At 52.3% G+C, this 25,348-nt stretch overlaps 3 protein-coding genes across 5 annotated transcripts; 1 reads left to right on the plus strand and 2 right to left on the minus strand.

The window, feature by feature from the left end:
• Window positions 1-592: 592 nt before the first annotated feature.
• Window positions 593-1,486, plus strand: LOC113940313 (sushi, nidogen and EGF-like domain-containing protein 1). The gene is made up of 2 exons (XM_027631439.1): window positions 593-828; window positions 1,220-1,486. The coding sequence occupies exons 1-2, from the start codon at window positions 787-789 to the stop codon at window positions 1,460-1,462; spliced, it is 285 nt and encodes a 94-aa protein (XP_027487240.1). The 5' UTR covers window positions 593-786; the 3' UTR covers window positions 1,463-1,486.
• An 888-nt stretch (window positions 1,487-2,374) lies between these two features.
• LOC113940314 (leucine-rich repeat-containing protein 14-like) lies at window positions 2,375-7,469 on the minus strand. Of its 3 annotated transcripts, XR_003525426.1 has the most exons (5): window positions 7,000-7,469; window positions 5,764-6,068; window positions 5,050-5,673; window positions 3,534-4,163; window positions 2,375-2,613 (listed from the first exon to the last, which is right to left on the minus strand). XR_003525426.1 is itself a non-coding variant. In XM_027631441.1 (4 exons), exons 2-4 carry the CDS (start codon window positions 6,054-6,056, stop codon window positions 3,605-3,607), a joined length of 1,476 nt encoding a protein of 491 aa, XP_027487242.1. In that variant the 5' UTR covers window positions 6,057-6,070; window positions 7,006-7,469; the 3' UTR covers window positions 2,375-3,604. The 3 variants fall into 3 exon arrangements, 2 of the variants coding, with proteins under 2 accessions (XP_027487242.1, XP_027487241.1); XM_027631441.1 differs by having other exon boundaries at window positions 2,375-4,163; window positions 5,764-6,070; window positions 7,006-7,469; XM_027631440.1 differs by having other exon boundaries at window positions 2,375-4,163.
• Window positions 7,470-21,440: 13,971 nt separating this feature from the next.
• LOC113940311 (zinc finger protein 239-like) lies at window positions 21,441-25,114 on the minus strand (the record flags this gene model as incomplete). Its single annotated transcript, XM_027631438.1, has 2 exons — window positions 21,441-24,670; window positions 24,755-25,114. Coding segments are annotated over 2 exons (839 nt in total), but the record flags the coding sequence as incomplete, so codon positions are not given.
• Between the last annotated feature and the right edge of the window lie 234 nt (window positions 25,115-25,348).

The raw sequence follows: 25,348 nt of genomic DNA on the forward strand, positions 1-25,348 counted from the left end.
GGTCCATCCTGGGGGGTCCCAGTCCCATACTGGAAGATCCTAGCTCCATATGGGGAGGTTCTGGGGTGACACTTGGGGTCCCAGGCCCATTCTGGGATGTTCTGGGGTCACACTCGGTTTGGGGTCACTGTGACTGGCAGTGTCATAACTGGGACCACTGGGGGGTCACTGGTGGGTGCTCCCCAGGTGTCTCACAGGTGCCATTTGCCCCCAGGTGAACAACAATGGGGTGGTGTCGTTCGGGACGAGGGTCCCTGAGTTCACTCCCCAGCCCTTCCCGCTGCCTGGCCACCGCCCCTTCGTGGCCCCGTACTGGGCTGACGTGGACACGCGGCTGGGGGGGGATGTCTGGTACCGCCAGAGCCGTGACCCTGAGCTGCTGGAGCGCCTGGCACAGGACCTGGCACCCACTGTGCCCCCAGGGGATCCCCCACCGCGCCCCACCTGGGCCCTCGTGGCCACCTGGGACCGTGTGGCCTATTTTGGGGCCGCCTCGGACAAGGTGAGACATGGGACAAGGAGGGGAGGGGGCTCAAGTGGCTTGGCCTTCAAGTGAGGTGTCCCCAGCCACAGTGGCACCAACCATAGTGTCCCCAGCCATGGTGTCCCCAACTTTCTGGGGGACACAGGACTGGGGACACAGCTGGGGGTGGCAGTGCCAGTGTGACATGGTGACAATGTCCCCCCCAGGTGAACACTTTCCAGGCCGTGCTGGCCTCCGATGGTGTCACCTGCTTTGTCCTGCTCAACTATGGGGACTTGCAGTGGACAACAGGCATTGCCAACATGGGGGACCCCCACACTGGACTGGGGGGCATCCCTGCACAGGTGGGGACACGGGGACACCCCCAGGGACCCCCACACTGGGCTAGGGGGGTTCTGGGATGGGGGGGTAAAGAGTTCTGGGGGAGAATTAAGGGGATTTGAGGTGAAATCAGGGATTTTAGGTGGAAGTAGGGTCATTTTAGGTGAAATCGGGGATTTTAGGTGGAATTAAGGGAATTTTGGGTGGAATTAAGGGGATTTGGGGTGAAATTGTGCATTTTAACTGAAATTAGGGGGATTTTAGGTGCAATTAAGGGAATTTTGGGTGGAATGACTGGATTGGGGTGAAATAAATCTCCTTTTGGGTAAAATTGCGGGAACTGGGGCAGAACTGCCCCCTCACCACCCACCCTGTCCTGTCCTCCCCCCTGTGTGTCCCCCCATATGCCCCCAGGCCGGGTTTAACAGCGGGGACGACGTGCACTACTATAACGTGCCAGGGTCCCGCACGCCCACTGTGCAGACCCTCAGCCACCGCAGCAACCTGGGGGTCCCGGGGCGCTGGGCCTTCCGTGTCGACCACTTTGAGGCCACTGAGGGGCCCCTCGAGATGCCCTCAAGGACCCCCGGGACTCCCTCAGTGCCCCCCGAGTCCCGCAGGACCACGGCAGAGCGGACGTATAACTGCGGGTTGTGAGCAGGTGACACCCGGGGCTCTGGGGAGGGGGCTGTGCCCGCACACCTGGGGCACCTGAGACCCCTCCCTTCAGCGCCCCCTGGAGGCCACGTGGTGATAGGAACACCAATAAACACCTGTTGAGCAACACCTGTGTGCAGGTGTGTGTGCACACCTGTGGGGACAGAGACACGTGGGACACTTGTGCCTGTCCCCTCCTGGGTCTGTGAAGGGAACAGACCGGGGAGGAGAGGGGGGATGACAACACCTGGGTGGTACACGGGTGTGACAGACACACGCGATCTGAGGGTGGTTTGGGAGGTCCCTGAGGTGGTTTTAGAAGGGGCTGGCAGAGTCCTTTAGGATGGGGAGCTGGTTTTGGGGGGGTTTGAGGGGGGTCTCTGGGCTGGTTTAGGGGGTTTCTGGGGGGGTCCTTGGCAGGGATTCCCTGGGCTGGTTTAGGAGGGCTGGGGCTCCCTGGGATGGGGGGCTAGAGGGGTTCTTGGGCTTGTTTAGGGGGACTGGAGGGGTCCCTGGGCTGCTTCGGGGGGGCTGGAAGGGTCTCTGGTTGGTTCAGGGTGCTTGGGGGGTCCCTGGGCTGGTATTCCTGAAAAACAGGTGGCTTGACCCCCAACCATCCCAGTCACTCCCAGAGCAGCAGGATATGGTGGAGTTTGAGACCCCCCCAACCATTCCCATCACTCCCATGGCAATGGGATATGGTAGAATCAGAGACCCCTGGCACCAGGGGACCCCCCAACATCCCTAAAATTGGAGGGAAGCCCATCCTGGCACTGGGATGGGTGTTTCCATGGCAACTGGGATCCTTTTATTTCCATGAAACTCCCCAAAAAAACCAGAACTCACCATGCTGATTCCTCACTGTGAAGTGCTGGGATTCAGGATACAGGAGAGTGGGATTTAGGGGTGATTTGGCAGGAATTTCATCACCAGCCAAGTGATGCTGATTTATTAATTAGTAATTAATTAATATCCACTGTTAATTAGCAGAGTTCGGGAGGTTTCCAGTGACACCAGGTCTGTCCCAGCTACGGCTGGTGACAAGGTGGTAACAAAAGTTACTGGAAAACACTGGGATGAGGTGGAAAACCATCGGGATGAGGCAAAAAACCACTGGGATAACAGGAAAAATACCAAAATGAGGTCAAAACCTGTGGAGGAACATCAGAGTGAGTGGGAACGATTCCAAGCCTGGAGAGACTTATATGGAGCTTAGAGAAGACGATAAATTACGGACTTCTGTGTTACTTCCCAGTTCGTCCCATGTTTTATGTACCCTTACATATATTCCTCTATATTAATCCCCTTAGATTGTATTGCCCCAAACATGTCTGTAGTTGTCCACAAGTTTTCCCATCAAAAGTTGTTTACCACCTTGTTCTCCCCTGCATTCTCGCTTATCCCCCACTGATTGGCCGACAAGTGCCGCAGTGCGGAGTGAGCTCCCATTGGTCCCCACTGCTTAACTCCTCCTAAGTTCCTCCCACTTTCCCTCATTCTCCAATCCTGCAATACCCTGAGATGTCCATCCCATGCTCTGCCCTGGTTATCAGACCTCCCCTCACTCAAACCCTATATAAGTCCTTGTTCCCCCTCAATAAAGTGGACATTGCACCCTGACCTTCCACCTTGTCAGAACCCTCTGTGCAGTGTCACGTCCCTATTCCTTTCTCCATCGGGCCGTGGCAAAAACCCACTTGGATGAGATGGAAGAACACCAGGATGAGGTGGGAGAAGACCACAACGAGGTGGAAAACCACCAAAATGAGGTGGAGAAGCACCAAGATGAAGTGGAAAAACACTAGGAGAAGGAGAAAGACACTGGGGTAAGGCGGAAAAAACCACTGTGATGGGGGAAAAGCAGCAGGATAAAGCAGAAAACCACCAAAACGAGGTGGAAAAACACTGGGATGAGGCGGAAAGACAATGGGTTTAGAGGAAAAACACCAGGATAAGGCAGAAAACACCAGAATGAGGTAGAGAAACAGTGAGATGAGGCGGTAAACCACCAAAATAGGTTGAAAAACACTGCGATAAGGTGAAAAACACTGAAATGAGGTGGAATACACACAAATTCTTTGAGGAAGGAGGCACTGAGGCCACAGCACTTCTCCAGGCTGAAGGCTCCAAGCTCTTCCCCAGCTACAAGCAGAAGTAATCCAGGGCTTCGTGTCCATAGGGGTTGGAAGTCCAGACGATGTCAGCTCTTCCAAAGCTCTCCAGCATCCGGCCCAGCTCTGCACTCACTGCTCCCAAACATTCCCTGTCCAGCTGCTCCTCCAAAATCCAGCCAGGATCCAGTCCTGACTTGTAGCAATCCACAGGGATAGGATACACGACCAGGCGGAGATCTGGCAGGACCACAGTTTTCCATAATAAATCCTTGAGCCCTGTTGTGGAGAAGGAATTCCCAAAGAGTCCGAGGGAGCGGAGGCAGGAGCAGTGCCGGAGTGACACCAGCAGGGCATCCAGGTGTGAGTCTGTCAGCCGGCATTCCATGAGGTCCAGGTGGAGCAGGGAAGCCGAGGTTTCCTCCAGGAGATGCTGAAGGGGTTGGAGAAGAGTTTGGGAGAAATCATGGCCGCTCAGATCCAGCCTTTTCAGGGCCGGAGCGTGGAAGCTTTGGGAGAGGAAGGCGAAGTCAGCGGGAAGGAGGGAGCAGAAGGCCAGTTCCAAGCTTTCCAATGGAGCCTCGAGTTTGCTGCCAGGATGAAAAAGGAGATGTGACCCTGTGGTGACATCATGGAGCTGGGAGGGATGCGCCAATAGATCAAACCCTCCATGAAACCTTGAAATGTTGGAATGGCTCCCAAATTCCTGGGGGAACTGCAGCAAACAAGACCCATGATTCCCTTCATGATCATGGAATCATGGAATTAGGAAATCACTGAGGTTGGAAAAGACCTCTAAGACTATCAAATCCAACCTTTGAGAATCATGGGATTATGGGATTCCGGAGTCATGAGATCAGGGAGCCTTGGAATTGTGGAATCATAGAGTCATGGGATCATGGAACTACAAGGTCACAGAATCGTGGGGGTCATGGGATCATGGAACTGTGGGAGCCATGAGATCATGGATTCATTGCATCATGGAATCATGGGGTCATAGAATTATCAGATCATGGAGTTATGGAATTACTGGGTTATGGGATTACAGAGTTATGGAATCATGGAATCATGAGGTGATGGGATTATGGAGTCATGGAGCCAGCCAGGAGCACCTGGTGCTGGTGGAGCTCCGGGATGCAGCGCTTGCTGTCCTCTGGAAACTAGGAATCAGGGAATTCTGGGATCATGGAGTCAAGGAGGTATTCAGTTTGGAAAAGGTCTTGAAGATGGTCAAGTTCAACCTTTGAGAATCCTGGAGTCAAGGAATTATGGGATCTTGGTGTCATGAAATCATGGAATTACAGGATAACGGAATCATGGGAGCATGGAGTCACGGAGTATTGGGATAGCAAAATCACAGAATCATGGGGTCACTAAGGTTGGAAAAGATATCTAATACCACCAAGTCTAACCTTTGCAAATCCTCAGTGAGTGCAGGAAGAATGCAGCTGGGAATCTGTTCCAGCAGGAACTTACCAGAGAATGTGCCTCAAATTCCCAGAGAGCCTGGAGGATCCCAGGTTGAGCTCCCTGAGGCTCTGCAGCTTTCCCAGCTCCCTGGCCAGACACTGGATTCCCAGCACCAACTCCGGCGTCGGCCGCCGCACGTCGACATTGCTGTAGGGAAGTCGGAGGCTTCGGAGACCCAGGAATCGGGAGAGATGTGGCAAAACCAAGGAGAGACCCCCCAGTCCAAGGTTGTTGAAGCGAAGGTCCACCCTCCTTACGCCAGAGGGATCCAAGGATTTCAGCAAACTCACAATTCCAGCCAGGCAGAGCTCCTCGGCTTGGAACTCCCGGCACTTGAGGCGCAGTGGGCTGCTGTTCCCGGCCTGGAGTGCATCCCACAGGATCCCATAGGATGTTCCATTGACAAAGAGATCAGCGTGGATGTCAATGAATCGTGGAGCTGCCGTGGTGCCGGAACGGCCCTTGTGGCTCCTGGATCTGCATTTCTGGAGTTCCCGCTGGTGTTTGGAGACCTCCACACAAGCCTTGGCCAGGGCCACGGTGCCAGACCAGACACTCATCCCTTCCGGAGCACGGCCAGCAGCATCATCCCGGAGTCCCGTCACATCCAGCACACGGAGACGGCACCGGCTGGGCCAGGAAATGGGAAAAACAGGAATAAACAAGCAGGGAAAAACCACAGAAGTGGGTTCTGTGTATTCTGGAATTCCCAAGATTCACCTGGAATCATGGCCTGCTTCCTCCAGATCCTGCCGGAGCTGGTCCACCACGGCCAGGATGACAGACTGGATGCAGAGCTTGGAGGGATGATCCCGGAGCAGCTCCCGGCGCCCCACGATCCCCTGGAAGTTGAGGACTGGGAATGGCCACTGGGCCACCAAATCCTGCAGGACTAGGGGTCTCCCATCCAGGAATGCAGCTTGGAAGAGGACGGGATAGAGCTGGGCGGGGACAGTAGGAAGGGGGCGGTGGGCGACGAGCCGGCGGGCGGAGAGGAAGAGCAGGGAATCCATGAATCCAAGGGGGGCTTCAGGATTTGAGGAGGGCACAGATGAGGTTGGGGGACCCCCAGGATGGCCCTGGGGCGAGGAGTGGGTTGGGAGAATCCCAGGGAAGCCCCAAATCCAGGGATATCCCAGCAAAAAGGGAACTTGTGGAGGAGAGGAGGAGGCAAAGGGGATGTTGGGGTGAGACTCCCCAAGGCAGCCCCCCCCCAAAAACAGGCGTCCCAAAGCTGCCAAAAACCCCCAAACCACTCCAAGTAATCCCCCCAGTCCACCCCAACCAGTCCAGGGACTCCTCCTCTCCAGCCCCTCCACCCCAGGGACCCCCCAAACCACGCCAAGGACCCCTCCCTCAGCACCCCCATAAAAGCCCTCCCACTCCAGGACCTCACCAAGGGCCCCAAAACCAATCCAGGGATGCCCCCTCAGCCCCCCAAACCAGCTGAGGCACCCCCTCAGCCCCCCTAAATCAACCCAGGGCCCCTCCCAAATCCCCCCACCCCACGGACCCCCCAAACCACACCAGGGACTCCCCAGAGACTCCTCAACATCCCCCAGGCACCCCCCGAGTCTCCCCCAAACACCCGCATGGACCCTCCCATCCCAGGGAGCCCCCAGAGAACCCCCCAACATCCCCAAAGCAGCCCTGAGACGCCTCCCCAGCACCCCCCAGACCCACCCAGTGACTCCCCCAGCACCCCCAAAGAAAGCTCAGGGACTCCCCAGCATCCTAAAACCACCCACTCCAGGGACCCCCAACCACCCCAGAGATTCTTCTAGCCCAACGAAAACAGCCTAGGGACCTTTCCAGCCCCGATACCCCAGGGAAGCCCCAGGGACACACTAAACAAGCCCAGGGAGCCCTCCCAGCCCCTCTGAAGTACTCCAGAGACCCACCCCCCAAGGCAGCCCCTGCTCTTCCCACCCCCCTCCCCAAGGCGCCCCACACACACCGCACGCCCGCGGCCCCGGCAGCTCCAGCCCGTGCGGCGGCCCCACTTCCGGGTCTGCGCGCTGCCACCACCACTCAGAGAGCGAGACCCACCCCGGGGGCGGGTCTTCGCCTTTCAACTGGCTCCTATTGCTGTCCGTCATCGTTCTTCTCACTTCCCATCTGTAGGAGAGCGGTGTGGGCGACCCTTTTGCCATAGACGCCCTTCCATTGGCTTACTTCGCTGTCCATCACCAATCCCTCCCTTCCCATTGGCTGCAGCGCGACGCGATGTTCGCTCTGAGCCAGGACCGGGGTCCTCTCGGAGCCCCCCGAGACCCCCAGGACCTCCCAAACTCCTCCCGGGTCCCTCTGGATCACGAACCCGCTGCCATGGAGCGGCAGCGGGAGGTGAAGGCGCTGCTGCTTTAGGGAGGCTGGGGGTGGGTGTCCCTGGGGTCATTTGAGGGGCCTGGGGCGGACCCTAAAAAACCCACAAAAATGCCCCCCCAAATCCCTTCCCTCTACCATTCCACAGAGGCCCCCCAGCGACATAGCCCCAAAAGGGGGGAAAGGGGGGCGGTACCCCCCAGAGTGAGGAAGGGGACTGGGACCCCCGAAATCAAGCGGAGAAGGTGCTGAAGATGGGGGGCGACCATGAGAAAAGAGAAGAAGAGGGGGAGGGAGGGGTAAAAGGGAAGTGGGTCCCCCCAGCTCAGTGCGGGGACGCTGAGGACTGGGGGACAGTGGGTGTATGAGAAATAAAATACGGTGTTATTATAAAACCAAATTATAGGCGCATTGTGAAGTTGTAAGGTATCCAGTTCCAAACTGGAGTAGGTACTAGGTTTTTTTTTTTGCAGACAGGATAAAGGAAATATGAAGTTCCTAAAAATTAAAATCTTTCGGGCCTATGTGGAAAATTTTGTACATGGGTTTCTTTCCTCTCTTTGGGCTAAGAACAAAGGAAGATCCATCATTTTTGACAGAGGATGCCTCGCAGCCAATCAGAAGGAAAGAAAAGTCCCTCTTCGGAGAAAAGAAACCTTTTTAGGCAAAAATGAATATATTAAACTTATCTGAAAAAGGGTGGGATTTTGTGAAACTATAAAATGTATAAAATTTAAAGCCAAGGGGTCTTTTTCTCCCCGGGTGCTCGGCATTAGATGAGACCCAGCACGTGCTGAATAAACCTTTCCTTGCTGTTAAAGTTCCTTTGTTTCACAGTTAATTGAATCTTTCTAAATTAAATAATGAGAAATTTCTCACAGATGCGGGACGGGGAAGAAGGGGGAATTCTGAACTCCCAGACTGAGCGGGAAGGGGCTGAAACCCTGAAACTGAGCAGGGTGGGGGAGGGAGGACACCCCAAAACAAGCTGGGGATTGTGGGGATAATTGGAAAGAGGTGGGAGAGGGAGGAAAAGGAGTGGGACAGCTGACAGGGGCATCCCATGGGGATCCTGTAGTCGGATGCTCTGCCTGGAATGGGGTGAATGAATTCCAACAAGACCCTGTTTGCAAAGCCCCCAGTGGGAAATGAAGAGGGGGGGTTACACTGCTTTTGGGGTTGAACAAAGCTGAAACCAGCCTGACTCATCAATCCCAAAGGGAAACATCCTGAAAGGGAGGGGAAGATGTGGCAGAGCTGGGAAAATCCCTGGAGAAAGGAACAAACGACACCACTGAGAACTTCTCCAAAGCTGCTGAGCTGGCACAGCCTGGACTGACAGCCCAGCACCTTATACTAGGAGCCCCCCCTGCAGTCCCCCTTCCCCCCAGAACCTGGCCATAGCAACCCAATACACCAGGTTAAGTACAGCTGGCCTGTCCACCTTGGTCAAGATGGTCTGTGACATGTCATGTAAAATTCCTTTACTGTCTGTACCTACAATCCATCCCTGATGTCCTGTGGAACTTTATTGGTGACTGAGATGATACAACACCACGTGCTTGAGCAGCAAACATCTGTCAAATGTCTGCAGGAGGAAAGAGTGCCCTGGAAGCAGGGCCCGGGAAGTCTTCTCCTGCCTCGAACTGGAGGCACCCAGGGCCCTCAAAAGCTCAGAATTGCCATAGTACCACTTCCCACGTGCTCCAAGGGGAAAAGCCATAAACACAATGCCTGTGGCATTCGTTAGTTCCTGAATTTGTTCTTGAGGATGTTCATACTTCATCACCTTTTCCGTCGTGGCCTCTTTGAGGATGTTTTGGTGTATTCATGTCTCACAGTGACATCCCCTCCATGGCCAAGGCCGAGCCCATCAGACATGGCACTGACACCTTGGGGATAAGGTACTATTGAAGGTATTGAAGGTCTTTAAGAAGGAAAAAGTTCTTGAGCAGCTGTCCAAAGAAGAGCAGAGGGAGAATATGTGAGGGAAACAGCTCTGCAGACCAGGATTTACATAATTTCTATGGAATTATGAGAGGAATTTTGTACCTTGACAAAGCCACTCTGTGATGTTATCTGAGCAGCAGATTATGGATGTTGTTGGATGCCTCAAATAGCATCCTTCTTTGGCTCAGCTCAAATGGCACAAGCAGTTCCTGACCAAAACAGCCAAGCCTAAGGAGCTTATTCCTGTCAGAGACTCTGAAGTCAGGCAAAAATTCACCAGATGTGCAGGGCACAGTATGTTCAGGCCAACATCCTGCCAAATCCAACTCCCATCTCCAACTGGTCTCAGTCCTGGCAGCAGAGTCCTCCTCTGCCCAGAGCACCCCAGGCTGGTGGCAAATGGAACACCCAGCAGGGCCTGACTGGAATGATTGTGCCCTTGCTTTGCTTCCAGGGCTGACAGATAGGCTGGACACGGAATTGACTCTTCTGTACATACATTTTATATGTTATTGTTTTGTTGTCCTCCTGTTGTAAATATATTTCATACATTATTGTTGTTATATAGGCCCTGATAATGTAAATACATTTTATACACTCTTGTGTATAAAGATTCTTATAACGTAAATACATTCTGTAGTTCATTAGTTTTGCTGCTTTTCTGTAAATAAATAGTCTTTGTTTTTCACACCCCAGCTCTCCTTCCATTTGCTTTGGGCACATGTAGCATTTGCAGAGTTGTGCTTTCTACTTGCTCTGGGTTCCTGGGGCTGGAGGTGTCTGGGGGTGCTGGCACAGCCCCCCAGGGGTGGGGGAGAATCTGTGCACAGAGGGGTCCCACTTGGGAAGGTCCCGGCACTGGGCAATGCTGGTGTCCCTGGGCTGGGGCAGAGCAGTGTCCCCAAGAGCAAAGCTGTCCCCAGCAGATAGGGGAGTCTGACATGAGCAGCCCCTGCAGTGCTGCCCCCAAAGCAGACAGGAAACCTCCTCCTCCCCTTCCTGCTGGAGCCAAAGGGACTCCTGGGATGACAGCTGGGATCAGGCCGCAGATATGCAAAATCCCAATTGATGCCATGGAGGCCATGAGAGCCTTGGGAATTGCTGGAATCAGGATGTGGGGAGAAGGTTTTGGAGCTGGAGGGGCTGATGTTTAAGCCTTTAAAGCTCCAAGCACTCCGGGCTTTGCTTCCTATCCCCATGGCATTACCCTGGGCCGTTGAAGAGCCCTAAGCCAAGTGAATGGTCCTTACCCTGCCTGGATTCCAGCAGCTGGCAGCAGGCACTGGCCCATGTCCTCCACACGTTGAGGGGGCAGCTCAGGCTGCGGTGGGGAGGGCCCGGGGGGCTTTGATGTGAGGGTGCTGGTACCAGGGTGCCAAGGTCCCCATGGGTGCAGGTACCTCGAGGTGAGTGCAGGATGTGGGAGCCGTGGGTGCTGCAGAGAGTCCCGGGGAATGTGATGCTGAGAGGTGCAGGGGTGTGGGATCAACGGCAGATCAATCAACATATTTACTCCCTGTTGGTCCAAAGCCAAGGAATGCAGACAAGGTGCTTCCCTGCACTTTCCCCTGCTCAGGCTCCATAGCCTTTCCCCCATCCCGCTGCCCTGCAGATCTGTTGATGCCACACCCAGGGCCCTGCACCTCCCACTGCTCCAGCACCACAACCCTCTTTCTCTCAGGCCTTCACTCTACCCCCACCTTGTTACTTTACCCAGATCTCCCACAAGGAGTTTGGAGCTTCATTGATAAGTTTTTATGAAATACTCTGTGCCCCACCTCCAGTTAGACACTCATTAATCCCTTTCCTGCTCCTTGGTCCACAGCAAAGCTCCCACTGGTGCAGTTCCAAGGACTGCACAAGGACGAAATCAGCAGGAAGTGAGCCCTGGAGAGCAGAGGCTTTGACACCTGCTGGTATTTCCAGCCAAGAGCTGGTGAGAGGCTTTGGGAGAGTGGGGAGCAGGTGAAGGTGGATGCTGAGTCTGGGCAGGAGGACACTTGAAAGGACCTTGTGAGAGAGCTGTGTAAAAGAGCACAGAGTTGTCTCTGAGCCAAGGGAGAAGCTGCCCTGTTCCACACCAAGACAGGCCCTCTCACAATCCCAGAAAGCACTGAGCGTATTAACTTTATCCTTGAGGAGGTGACAAAGGAAAAAGCAAAGGACTTCTGCACACCTCTATCTTTCCCTGCCCTGCTCCTACACTCCCACCACCATACTATGCCTGCTGGAGAGCCTGGAGATGCCCCATGAGCTGCCTTGAGGGAAACACCAGGATCTGGCAGCAGTTTGTTCTGCTTCCCCTTCCCAAAACTAAACCAGCTCCTTCCTTTCCCATCCCATGAAAAAATCAAGTTTAAAATCTCTGTTGACAGGAGGAAAAGTACCAGCAAAACCTCAGTTCTGGACATGACGAAAGCAGACTTCAGGTTGCTCAGGGAATTAGGAAGGAAAGTCTCCTGGGAAAATGGTTTTGCAGGTGCTGGGGGCCATCAGTGCTGGTCGCTTTTCAAACATTATCTCCTGAAGGCACTGGAGCAGCAATTCCCAAACGTCAGAAGTCAAGCAGGTGAGACAGAAGGCGGCTTGGCTGAGCAGGGATCTTCTCTTGGAGATAAGGCAAAAAAGGAAGGTGTGTGCCCAGTGGAAGCAAAGTCAAGTGACATGGGAAGAAGTCAGAGATGCTGCTTGTCACTGTAGGGAGAAAGTTTGTGTGGCCAAAGCTCAACTGGAGCTGATAGCTGCCAGAAAAGTAGGGGACAATAGAAGAGTTTTTTCAAATACGTTAATGGCAATAGGCAGCATAGAAATATCATCGGCCCATTCCAGGATGGGGATGGTCACCTCCCAAATAGGGACACAGACAAGGGAGATGTGTTTAACACTTTATTTGCCTCTGTCTTCAATAGGGATGATGGACCAAGGAGGTTTCAGTGCCCTGAGCTGCAGGGCCATGATTAGTGAGAATGATCAACTCCCAGTCGACCCTGAACTTGTGCAGGATCTGCTGCTCCAGCTGGATCCCTACAAATCTCTTGGGCCTGATGGGATTCATCTGAGAGTCCTCAAAGAGCTGCTGATGTCATCACAAAACCTCTCTCGATGATTTTTGAGTGGTCTTGGGAATCCAGGGAGGTCCCAGCTGATTGGAAGATGGTGAAAATTGTCCCGATTTTCAAGAAGGGCAAGAAGGAGGACCCTGGAAATTACAACCCTGTCAGTCTCACTTCAGTGCCTTGTAAAGTTATGGAGAAGATTATTCTGGAAGGTGTTGAAAAACACTTGAAAGACAATGCAGTTATTGCTCACAGCCAGCAGGGCTTCAGGAGAGGAAAGTCCTGCTTATCAAACCTGATTTCCTTTTATGACAAGGTGACCCACCTGGCTGATGAACGGAAGCCAGTTGATGTGATCTTTTTGGATTTCAGTAAAGCTTTTGATCCTGTCTCTCCCAGGATCCTTCTGGACAAACTGTTCATCCCACAGCTGGATAAACACATCCTGTGGAGGGTGATCAATTGGCTCACAGGTTGGGCACAGAGGGTGACAGTGACTGGGGTGACATCAGACTGGTGACCTGTCACTAGTGGGGTTCCACAGGGCTCCATCTTGGGGCCTGTGCTCTTCAACATCTTTATCAATGACTTGGACACAGAACTGGAAGTGACACTGAGCACGTTTTCAGGTGACCCAAAACTGAGGGCAGGGAGGCTCTGTAGAGAGATCTCGACAGGTCAGAGTGTTGATAGGAGGTTCAACAAGGGGAAGTGCCAGATTCTGCCCCCAGGATGGGGTAACCCTGGATATACAGATTGGAGAATGAGATGCTGGAAAGCAGCACCAGGAAGGGCCCTGGGGATCCTAGTGTGTGGCCAGTTGGCCCTGAGTCAGCAGTGTCCAGTCAGCCAGGAGGGCCAACCCTGTCCTGGGGGGCATCGGGCCCAGCATCACCGGCCGGGCCAGGGAGGGGATTGTCCTGCTCTGCTCTGCTCTGCCCTGGAGTGGCCTCAGTTTTGAGCACCGGAGTATAAGGAAGATATTGAGCCATTAGAGAGTGTCCAAAGGAGGGCAACGAAGATGGGGAAAGGCCTTGAGGGGAAGCCATGTGAGGACACTGAGGACACTTGGTGTGCTCAGATGGAGGAGACTGAGGGGAGACCTCATTGCAGTGACAACTTCCTTGTGAGGGGCAGAGGAGGGGCAGGCACTGATCTTTTCTCTGCAGAGATCAGTGAAAGGACCTGAGGGAAGGGCCTGAAGTTCTGCTAGGGGAGGTTTAGCCTGTGTATTAGAAAATGGTTCTTCCTCCAGACAGTGGCTGGGCACTGAACAGGCTCCCCAGGGCAGTGGGCACAGCACCAAGGCTGACAGAGCTCAAGGAATTTTTGGATGATATTCTGGGGCACATGGTGTGACTCTTGGGGATGGCCCTGTGCAGGGTTAAGGGTTAGGGTTACCTTGTGGGAGTCTTCCAACTCAGCATATTCTGTGATTTTGTGTTTCCCAACCGTGTGTCAGCACAAATCCAAAACACAGCCCTGTAGCAGCCACTGTGAAGAAAATTACCTGTACCCAGCTGAAACCATCACATCCATTAAGGGCTTTCACAGCCACATTCTACAGTCCATCTGCCACCTGTAACCAGTGACTCTGAGTTCCTGCTTCCTCAACCTCAGGGATGGCCTTGTCTGGTCATTCCCTCCATTCACCGATGGCCTCAGTGAGGTTTGCTGACATCCTCAGGAACTTGGAGGTTTCCTGATAAATTTTACTTCTCCAGCGGCTTGTTCAGAGTTCAGATCTTCAGTTCAGGAATTCAGGGCCAAAGGGCTCATTAACATTCAAAACATTCTAACAAGACAAGCTCCTGGGTATTATTTAGTTCTAAATCTTCAATTCTTTTGTGGTCAATTGGATAGATTTCAGAAGTGTCTTCAAAGTGAGTACATTATATTGTAAAAGCAGTGAAGAAAGATTTTTTGTGCTATTTACTTTTTTCCTCTTTATCTACTGATATCAGCTATGTCCAATTGATATCAATCCTGAGCACCTCCTAATTCAGCCTGAATAGATAAGAAAATGTCTGACAATCAATCATATTTTGTCCCTACCTCTCAACCCAGCATTTCTCTCATCAAACCCCTGGGACTCAAAGCAGCCTTTTGCAAATCTGAGCTTCCCCCACTCAAGGCTGGACCTGCAGGTTTCAGCTCCTTGGCACCAACTCCCACCTGCTTTACTTGGAGAAGGAGCTTCAGGAAACACAGAGGAATGTTAATTTATTGTCAGCAAACAAAACTAAAGGAAGGCAAAGCTCAATAAAAAACAAAAGTCCTTCCTCTGCTGTATATTAAGTCCACATTGCCTCCACTGAAGTCCACTTCACACAGTAGGTAGTTTTAGACCAATGGCAAACACCTTCTTGTGTCAAGCACAGATCCCAAGGTCATCCCAAAACACTCCCGGTCCCTGCTTGTGTCCATTCTCTTTGCACACAGCAAGTCACATGCTGAAGTCACAAGTTCACTTGATCCACAGAGGGAGGAAAGAGAGAAAATGAGTGAAATGCTCTATTTTGCAGCACTAAATCTGCACTAATCCCAATAGTCTGAAGTTACAGGAACTTTGCCAAACATCCACTGCAGCACCTGTTCACTGGGTAAAAATCTGTCTGCATGGCCAGGTTCAAGGAGTGGTGTGGAATGAAGTTATGTCCTTGGTGTTCCCAGGGCTCAGGACTGGGGTCAGCTCAGTTAAATATCTTTCTTAATGATGTGGACAAGGGGATCAAGTGCACCCTCAGTCAGTTTGCAGATGGGACCAGGTTGGGTGGGAGTGTTGATGTGCTGGAGCGAGGCATATTAATATAATACATAAATGAATTACACGGACCCGGCTAGCTTGGTTGGGGGTTCAGCACCAAATCCTTTTTATTCAAATCACAAAACACCTTATACACATGGGTTTAAAGTAACACGTGAATCCCTTGACCAATCACCACGGGGTATCTCACTACCCATGTGTGTGGGAGTACTTCGGAACTACATTTCCCAGGATGCCTCATCCAGCATCCTTCCTGTAACCTGACTCCTACATCGCTCCTCTTCTTTATTATTATGAGAAGCACAGAACATTACATGTAACGGTACATTTTAAACTTTGTAAACCCCCTTTAACAATCACTACTGTGTCACAGTGATTCAGCTCACCACCTACCTTGGTCTTTCAACAAACTTACTTATTTGAACCTTTATCTGTAATCCTTGAAATTTGCTTGACATAAATTTGAACTTTTATTTCCTAAGGGTTTGTGTGTATTTGGGATAAACAACAACTTTATTCACCTGAGGGTTTTTGCATAACCAGGCAGAACATCTATTCCCACTTCCCCAAGGGCCTGCATGTAACTGGTAACCAGGAGAAATTCAACTCCATTTCTAGAAAAGGGCCCTTAGAGAATAAGTGTTGTGATGCAAGTGCAATTTGTTCAAAGCACATGAAGCACGAAGTATCTCTAAGTCTACATACATACATGTTCACACAGCTTCTCTCATTCATACAGAAATGACCACTTCAGTCATTCTCACTTCACACCCAGCAATCCAGGTCCAAAGAGAGACTGAGGGAATCCTCATCTTTTTCATCTCTCCCCTTCCAGACTGAGACAAAACCCGAGCATTGCAGTTGCTCAGAGCATTTCCATGGATTTAACACTGAGGTGTCCTCTCCATGGGGATCCTAGGCAGCACAGAGATACTATGGGAGAGCTGTGCCCTTCTGGAGGACACCCTGCAGCCCTGCAGGACAGCTGCATGTCCTGAAGTTGCCTGGAGGGAATTTGGGCACTTGGCTCCCACAGACACATCCCTACAGCAGCACCCAAAGGGTTTGTGTCTGGACAGGAACCTGCCCCAATCCCCCATACTAACTCAGAAAATCTAAGGGTGAGAACAAGGAGAGCCCAGGCAGCAGGGGATAGCAGTGAAATGCCACAATGCTGCTGCCAAGGGAGGGGGGACACACAGAGAAAGATGGAAACCAGGGCCTTGTCCTTCCCTGGCCTCTGGCTGCTGCAGGACAATGCCCACCTGAGCCCCCATGGTCCTGAGGACACAGGCTCTGCTTAGGCTGGAAAGGAGCCCAGGGAGGAGCTGCTCAGGGGAAGGTGTCTGTGCCACAGGGACAGCATGGAGGTACCCACATCCCCTTGCCCAGCATTTCTGGCAGCAGCTTCCTCTCACTTCCTGCCTGTCTCTGGGTGAGGAGCTGTTCCTGCCAGCAGCCCCTCCCTGTGCCCAGCTCAGCTCCTTGCCAGTACTCACAGGGTCATCCCTACCCCACTGCCCAGGGGCAGTTCTGTGTGTCCAGGGGCTGCAGAGCAGATCCCAGACAACCTGATGTGGCTGGGAAGGGGAAGGTGTTCTGAGTGGATGTGCTTCCTGAGAAGAGCCCTTGGGAAATGGCACAAAGTAGAGCTGAAGCCCTGACCCTGCAGCTGAAGGACCCATCCCTGCTCTACCCATCCCTGCCCCGCTCATCCCTGCCCTGCCATGAGGGGTCACTCCTTCCACCCACACCTTCTCCCTGCAAGGCCGTGGGGAGCTCCTTGGCCGGGCTGAGAGCTTAACCTGGCAGGCAGCAGAGTCCCTGCCCCAGCACACAGAGCCCTGGGGGGCAGGACCCTGCTCTGCAGGACAGCCCTGGGCACCCCTGGCCGCACCCCCACCTTCCCATCCCACAGCCACCTGTGGGACAGGGGAACCTTCTTGCCCTGTCCCTCTGATGGGGCAGCAGGAAAGTCCTGGTCTGGAGCATGTTCTGCTGCATATCAGGAAATCCAGGAGAGCCATCCTGACAGGTCCTGTCACTGGTGGCATTTGGCAGGTGTAGGAGACACTTCCAGGAACTCACCTGCATTGCTCCGCATCCAGAGACTTACCGTGTGTCCTAGTTAGAACAGCTGGGAGCAGTTCATCACTGTGTAGGTGTAACCCAAAGTGTCTATTCTACACTCTCCATGCCATTTCCCAGAAATTGTTAACAATAGACAATTTGCAGCAGCTGCCCAGAGCACACCTGACCCCTCAGGCTATAAGCTGGGTGTTAAGAGGCCTGTGAGATCGGAGGATGTTCCTATCCTCACACCCATTGTGGAACTCCCAGCCCTGAGGGAGGTACTGGGCATTCTGGCCTGAACCTGAGAGTATATGATCTTGGGGTCTTGGGACTTCTTGGTACCACTTGTGGGATCCAGAGAAGGACCAGAACCTCAACTGGGCTGCGACCACTGCTCTCAACCAGACTGAGACCACCACTCTCAACCGGACTGCGGCCACCACTCTCAACCAGACTGAGACCACCACTCTCGACCAGACTGCGACTGTCACTTGCACCAACAGGTTTTTCTCCTCTCCTTTTACTTTTCAACTCAGGGGAGCACGTGGGGCTCAGCACGGGAGCCAACAAACAACATTCTGAATTCAAAGCACAGCACTGGACCAGCTTCTAGGAAGAAAATTAACACTATCTCAGCCAAGACCAGGACAGTGTCCACCCCTTATTCCATACCATTTACGTCATGCCTGCTCCCACCTTTTCCAATACATTCCATCACCACCTTTTCTGTAATTTGATATAAACTCACAGATCTCATTGTTTAGGGTATGAACTATGTCTATAAAACTCTGTTGAGTTCATTTAGCCCATGACTTTGGGCTCCATCTGACATAATACTCTGTCAGGACTGGAAAAATGGTGTCTAGTGTTGGATTGCTCCATGTTGAAACCAGTTCTTGTTCCATCACCATTCTACTTGTCTGGTCTCATCAAAGTTCATTGTTCATCACTCTCAGTGATTTTTATTGTAATACCCCTGACATGGCAAACAGCCAGCACAGAAGTGAGAATGCATAGTGTTATTAACATTATACAATTTTATGCATTGGCTATTCTCACCCAAAATCAAATCCCCTTGAGGCACACACTGCATTTCCTATCCTTCTGAAATATCCACCAAGTGGACCCGTGTCCTTGAACAACATCAATCCCTTGGGTGGGTTTGCCTGAGGCAGGAATAACCCAGACTATTTTCCCCAAAATGTTTTTAATGTGCACTGCAGGAACTTTATCCCTTTGTACGGCAGAGCCAGCCCAATGGGCAGATCCCCCAGAGTTGAGTGATCAGGTGGCCTTTGCTAAATGTGGATCCCAATGTTTGCAAGTCCCACCACCCACTACTCTCAGTCTCCTCTTTACCAGTCCACTGCATTATTCCATCTTTCCTGAGGCTGGTGCATGACAGGTGTGCTGGTTTTAACACCAGCAGGAAATTAAAATCCAAATAAGTCAATCCCCTTCTCCCACTCCTTTTGGTAAGGGATGGACAAAAAAGGAGAGACTCTGGGTTCAGATAACAATTTACTGAAAGCACACAGCAATGGAATAAGACACGCACAGTAACAACAGCAATATTAAGAGCAAAAGTATACAAAAAGAGAAAGTGTTTCACCCCCAAAAGGTATTCACCACTGGGCACACAAATAAGATGGCAGGTGCTCCTCGTGGGATGTGTCTGCGTAGTGTCCCCAGACAAAGGCAATGTGGTGGGGGAGCTCCTGCATGCTGTGCCAAGTGGTATTTGGGAAATGAAGGCAATGTGCTCGGGGAGCTAACACAGCAATGTGCCAAGGCTAACATTTCCCGTCCCCTCAGCCTGAAAACAATGAAAACAAGGACAAACCAAACCCCAGGAGCTGGGTCGTCCTGATAGTGCCACGCAGCCGCTCCTTGAGGCTCAGTCCTGCGCAGGCCTCCTTTTCTCTCGCTTGAGAAGTTCAGCTTGAGGGGGGAATCACCTTGTCACCACTCTGTCCCTGCTGGCAGCTTCCCCGGAGGAGCTGTTGGTTCAGCACTGTTGTCAATTATGTTTTTCCCCTCTGTCCCTTTCAGCATCAGAGGTCCGTTGTCATGCTCTGGAGAAAATGGGAGGGGGAACCAGTGGGGCAGAGGACAGGAAGCACAGGTCTGATGCTGACAGTCCCTCCACCAGAGAGAGCAAAGCAGGATGGGTCACTTTGTGTCCAGAGCCCTGGCTTTTCCTGCCCAAACCACATTCCCAGCGATGACATGGATGTGGAATAAATACCTGGTCATCCCCACACTGCACTAAACTCCATCCCCTTCTCTGTAAGCAGGACACTGCAGTAACTGACCGTAGCAATGGGAATTTAGGATGGTTGCCATGGTAGCTGATCTTAGCAATGAGAATTTAGGATGGTTGCCATAGTAACTGACCTTAGCAATGAATCTCAGTGGCATTGCCCATGGCAATGGGCTGTAACAAAGGGTTTGATGATGGTTGCCATGGCAACCAACCATAGCAACACATAGAAGAGGAAGCTGTGATAGCACCAAGATTTTGTAATGGGGCTTTATGACAGTTGCCATGGTAAACAATCTGCATCAAGAAATTCAGTGCAGGTTGCCTCGCCACCCAACACAAGCCCTGGGTCTTTGTGCAGGTTGCCACAGCAACCACCCCTGGTAACTGGACCCAGTGGAAATCTCCGTAACAAAAGTCCTCAACAACTAGCATTGGAGGAAGTTACCATGGCAAACCACCATCGTGACAGGTCATTTGCTGGTTGCCATGGAGACCACTGCCATAGCAATGGGTCTCTGTTTAGTTTTTCATGGAACCAGTTTCCAGTAACAAGTCTTCTAATGGTTGCCATGCCAACTGATCATATCAAAGGGTTTCAGCTCACATCTCCATGGAAGCAATTCCCAGTAATGGGTTTTAACTATGCCATGGCATAGTTGCCACGTTTAACTATGCCATGGCAATCAGCTATAGCCACCAATCTCAGTGAATGTTCCCACGGTAACCCAACTCCAGTAACTGGACTGTGATTGTTTCTGACCTCAGCAACCAGCTCGTGGGAATGTTGCCATAGCAACTGCCATAGCTATGGGTTATCAGATGGTTTCCATAGAAACCAACCATAGCAATGGACCTGTATGGTGGTTGTCATGGCAACTGGCCCTGGTCATTGGTCTCAGTGCAGGTGTTCATGGAAACAGTCCCTGGCAATGGACTGAGGGATGGTTGTCATGGCAACAGCCCTAGGTCACGAGAAATGGTTCTGGTTGCCATGGCAAGAGTCCCTGGCAGTGGACTGATAGTCCAAGTGCTGGTTGCTATGGCAACAGTCCCTATTGATGTCTCTCTGAGTTTGTTTCTCCAGCACTGGCCCTCACACCTGGTTCCATCGCTAATTGTGGCGACGTCTGAGCACCTGCGGGACAGGGTACAACCCAGAGAGCAAAAGAGACCAAACTCCTGGGCTGAGGCGCAGACAGTTCCATGGGAGCAGCAAAAATCAGGAACTCCCTCCCTGCTTCCCACAGGCAGGAGGGTGTTCAGCTTCCCCACGGGAGCAGGGCTCCACCTCAGGGAATGGTGACTTCGGGACACAAACATCATCGCTCCCAGTGTTCCCTCCTTCCCCAGTCTGCCCTCCTTTCCCACACCTCAGAGTGATGCCACATGGTCTGGGACATTGCTGGGGTCAGTTGGGGTCACCTGTCCTGGCTGTGTCCCCTCCCAACTCTTGGTGCACCTCCAGCTCCCTTTGCTGGCAGGACAGGCCTTGGTTCTGGGCGGAAACAAAAACCTCCCAGAATTTTCCCCCCTGTTCCCAGCCCAGTCCCAGAAAAGCCCCCTGGAAGGAAACTTACTCCCTCCAAGCCCAAACCATCTCCCAGTGCCCACTGCCCAGCACCAGGTCCCATAGGGTCAGTGCTGTCCCCCTGCCACAGCAAAAGGGCATTGGGCTTTGGGATGGTTGCCATGACAACCAACCTTAGCAATGGATTCTTATATTGCTTGCCATGGCAACCAACCTTTCAATAAGATTGTGGGATGGTTTCCATGGCAAACAACTCATGGAAGTGCCCTCGAGTGAGGTCCCTGGCAATGGATTTATTGATGGTTGCCATGGAAACTGCAGCAACGGTCTCCCTGCAGGTTGTCATAGCAACTGCCATAGCAATGGGTCTTTTTCATGGTTGCCATGGCAACCAGAGCTAGCAACAGGTCTCAGTGCAAGTGTCCATGACAATGGGTTTCTATGATGACTGCCGGGACAGCTGATCCAAGCTGCCACGGAAATGTCACAGACCCAGAATTCCATGGCACAAGCCCATAGCAATGTGCCCTAATGCAGGTTTCCACGGCAACCAACTATCACAACTGGTCCAAATCTTGGTTGCCATGGCACCACACTTAGGAAGGGGTCCACTGATGGGTGCTGTGGTAACTGACAAGCGGTATAGGATCGTAAATCGCTGCCATAGCAACGGACCCTGGCTACAGGACTCAGCTTGTTCCCATGGCAACCACCCCAGGGTGGTTGCATCTCCATGGAGCTGCCACGGGCCATGCATGAGCAACATGTCCTGGTGATAGTTGTCATGGAAACTGACCACAGCAACAGGAAATTGTGATGGTTGCTAAGGAGCCAATTTGCCACAGCACTCACAGAGGCTTCATGGTGACAACAGAGGTGTCTATGCTGCTAAAGAGCTGTGATGTCCCATGCAGTGACAGGGTTTCCATGGTGATATCCCAGGCGTCTGGACTACAAACAAAATATATTTATATAAATATATACAGGATTTATTATGATAATGATTAAGTAAAAATATCTTAATCAGAATTATTTACTACTCAGTATAGGAGCTATAACAACTGTTGTAATATAGTGCACTAGGAAGCAATATTGAAGCAACTGTATTAAGCAATTGCATTTAACCAAAACCAATTATTAAGTAGAGATTGATGTCACTCACCTAGACCAAAGACCTTAGGCAAATCTCTTTGGCTTAGCCTTGAGGAGTGACTTTGAGGGGTGTCCCCACTCCAGGCAGGAATCTCCACACACAATCCCAAGAAGGGACATGTCAGAAGACCCTGCCTTTAAAATTTGGGACTAGGCTTTTCTAGTATAAAGTGCTGGACTGTCAGTCAGGTGTGTCCAGGCTATGCCAGTTCAGCAGCTTTGGAGAAGTTCTCAGTGGTGTCACTTGTTTGTTCCTTTATATCCAGATATTTTACAAGGTCTGCCAAATATTCTCTCACTCTCAGGATGTTTAACTTAGGGATTGATGAGTCAGGTTGGTTTCAGCTTTGTTCAGTCCCCAAAACAGCATGACAACCTCCTCCCCACCCTTCTTAATTTCCCACTGAGGGCTTTTCAAACAGGGCCTTGCTGGTGTTGTTTTACCCCATTCCAGGCAGAGCATCCTGCTACAGGACCCCCATGGGATACCTGTGCCCGCTCTTCCAACTCTTTTCCTCACTGTCTCACCCCTTCCTCATCATCCTCACAATCCCCAGCTCCCCCGACAGCTTGGTATCCCCCCTCACCTTGCTTGGATTTGGTGACCTAGCCCCTCTCAGCTCATTTTGATGGTCCAAAGCCCCACCTTTTCCTCTCTCTCCTCCCCCTTTCCAATTGTCCACAAGCCCCAGCCACCACTGATCTTGGTTTGGGTTGTCGCCCCCCTGTCCCGCTTGGTTTGGGTGTCCCACTCCCTCTTTCCTCCTGCTTTCCCACTGTCTCTCCCCTTCCTGCTCCTCCGAGTTCCCCTCACCCGCAGCCGGGGGAGTTCCCAGCACCACCAGTCCAGCCCCAACTCCTCCCACACAGCCCATCCCCAGTGCTGGGCAGGTGCTGACACCCCAAAACCAGCCAGACAGTGCCAGGGGGGTCCCCAAAAGCGGCCCTGGCTCACAAAGCACTGGGAGCACCAGTCCGGCCCAGTTTGGAGCAGGCAGGTGGCATCAGCCGTCCTGGGCAGGGTCAGGCCCCTGCTGCAGCTGCCACCATGCTAAACTGACCCTGAACTTGATAAACAGTTTATGCCTAGAGGCCCAACAGCACTTAACTGATAACTGAAGTCAAACAATTTAGCAAAGCATTCATATAGAATTTATGACACCATAAGAGTAACTCACAGGTCTGACTGACTTACAAATCCAAAGTGCTGAAGAATCCAGGAGAGCAGCGTTCCTGGGACATTTGTTATGGCAGATTCACACTCACACAGACAGAAAGAGTCTGGACAAGGTACCTGGGAACAATTCCCTTGGGATTCAGGAAAATACTCCCTTGGGATGCCACTGCACATTCTCAGAAGAACGGTTGAGCCTCAAGGAGTGAGAGGGATCAGCCCCAGATCTGCTGTCGGTCAGGATCCTCCGAGTGCAGCAAATGGGAGAGTTGGGGGCTCTGAGAGGCCCAAACAAAGGGAGGTTGCTGTCGCAGCTGCTGCGGCCTCAGAGAGCTCAAAGGGTCTCAATCAGCACCGTTGGTTATGGGGCCCACACAGAGGGGGTTTTAAGGCACAGGAATTGTCCATCCTGGCCCCAGTTCAGGTTAGGGACTTTCTCTGAAAGCTGGAGAACAAAAATACGATTCCACTTGGGTTGTTCTTTGGGCAAGAAAAACAAGTTTTCAAGGCCATTGGTTAAGAAAAGCAGGAGTTCATTAGACAGCACCAGTTCCTATGAGCAGACAGTGTTTCTGAGCAGCTCAAGAGCAGCTCAGCTCAAGGGCTGTTCATCAAGGCTGAGGCCTAACAAGCATTTCTCAGATCACAGCGAGGCCTGGGGGGGGGGGTAAAGCACTACCACAGTGGGTTACAAGGAACATGGGTCACCAGAAACGTTGGTCAACAGGCCTTTACCCACCAGGTCTCTGCCCAATGTGAGTCACTGCAGATCATCCAACATGGGTCCTCTGGCGGGTGATGGAGTTGAAGCAGCGGACGAAGCTCTTCCTGCAGTTGGGGCACTCGGATGGTTTCCCTTACCGGTGAGTCCTTTGGTGTGAGGTCAAGGCAGAGCTCTGGTTGAAGCTCTTCCCACACTTCAAGCACCTGTAGGGCCTCTCTCCGGTGTGGATGTGCCAGTGCTTAATGAGGTCAGAGCTGCGGACAAAGCCCTTCCCACAGTCGGTGCAGCAGAAGGGCCTCTCCTCTGTGTGCATTCGTTGATGCAGAAGGAGATCAGAGCTGGTCCGGAACCTCTTCTCGCACTCAGGACATTTGTAGGGCCGTTCCCCGGTGTGGACACGCCGGTGGATGACAAGGCTGAAGCTGCGGTTGAAGCTCTTCCCACATTCCAGGCACTTGTAGGGCCGTTCCCCTGTGTGCAGCCGGCGGTGGGTGAGGAGGTGGGAGCTCTGGCTGAAGCTCTTCCCACATTCCAAGCACTTGTAGGGCCGTTCCCCACTGTGGAAGCGCTGGTGGTACGTGAGGCTGGAGCTCTTGCTGAAGCTCTTTCCACATTCCAAGCACTTGTAGGGCCGTTCCCCGGTGTGAAGACGCTGGTGGACCACTAGGTCAGAGTTCTGGCTGAAGCTCTTCCCACATTCCCCACATGTGTAGGGCCGTTCCCCCGTGTGGATCTTCTGGTGGCGGATCAGGTGGGACCTCCAGCTGAAGCTCTTCCCACATTCCAAGCACGTGAAGGGCTTCTCTCTGCTGTGAAGCTGCTCGTGGACCACCAGATCAGAGCTCTGGCTGAAGCTCCAGCCACCTTCCCAGCACACGGGGGGTCTTTCCTCCTCGGAGCACCATGGAGTGGGTTTGGAGCCCTTTCCCATGGGGAATGTTTGTGGCTTTTCCTCCCCATTGCCTTCCTGCACAGTGGAGCTGTTCAAAACAGCCTCTTCCATGAGGTTCTGCCAGGGGGATTTGTCCTCCACGGTCTCTGTTCTCGGGTTGTTGTCTGGGGGAGGAAGGACAAGGAGAGGGAGGAATAGAGGAGAGGAAGGAACAAGGAGAAGGAGGAAGGAAAAAAGGGAACAAGAAGAAGGAATGAGGGAGAGGAAGGAACAAGTTGAGGAGGAAGGGAGGAGAGGAAGGAGCAAGGAGAGGAAAAAGGAGAGGAAGAAGGTGAGAAGTCACCAGGCATATTGTGTCCACAAAAACCTACAAAACACCAAGATTCAGCCCAACAAAT

Source organism: Corapipo altera, unplaced genomic scaffold (genome assembly GCF_003945725.1).
Source record: "Corapipo altera isolate COAL_440 unplaced genomic scaffold, ASM394572v1 130545, whole genome shotgun sequence".
NCBI classification, from domain to species: domain Eukaryota; kingdom Metazoa; phylum Chordata; class Aves; order Passeriformes; family Pipridae; genus Corapipo; species Corapipo altera.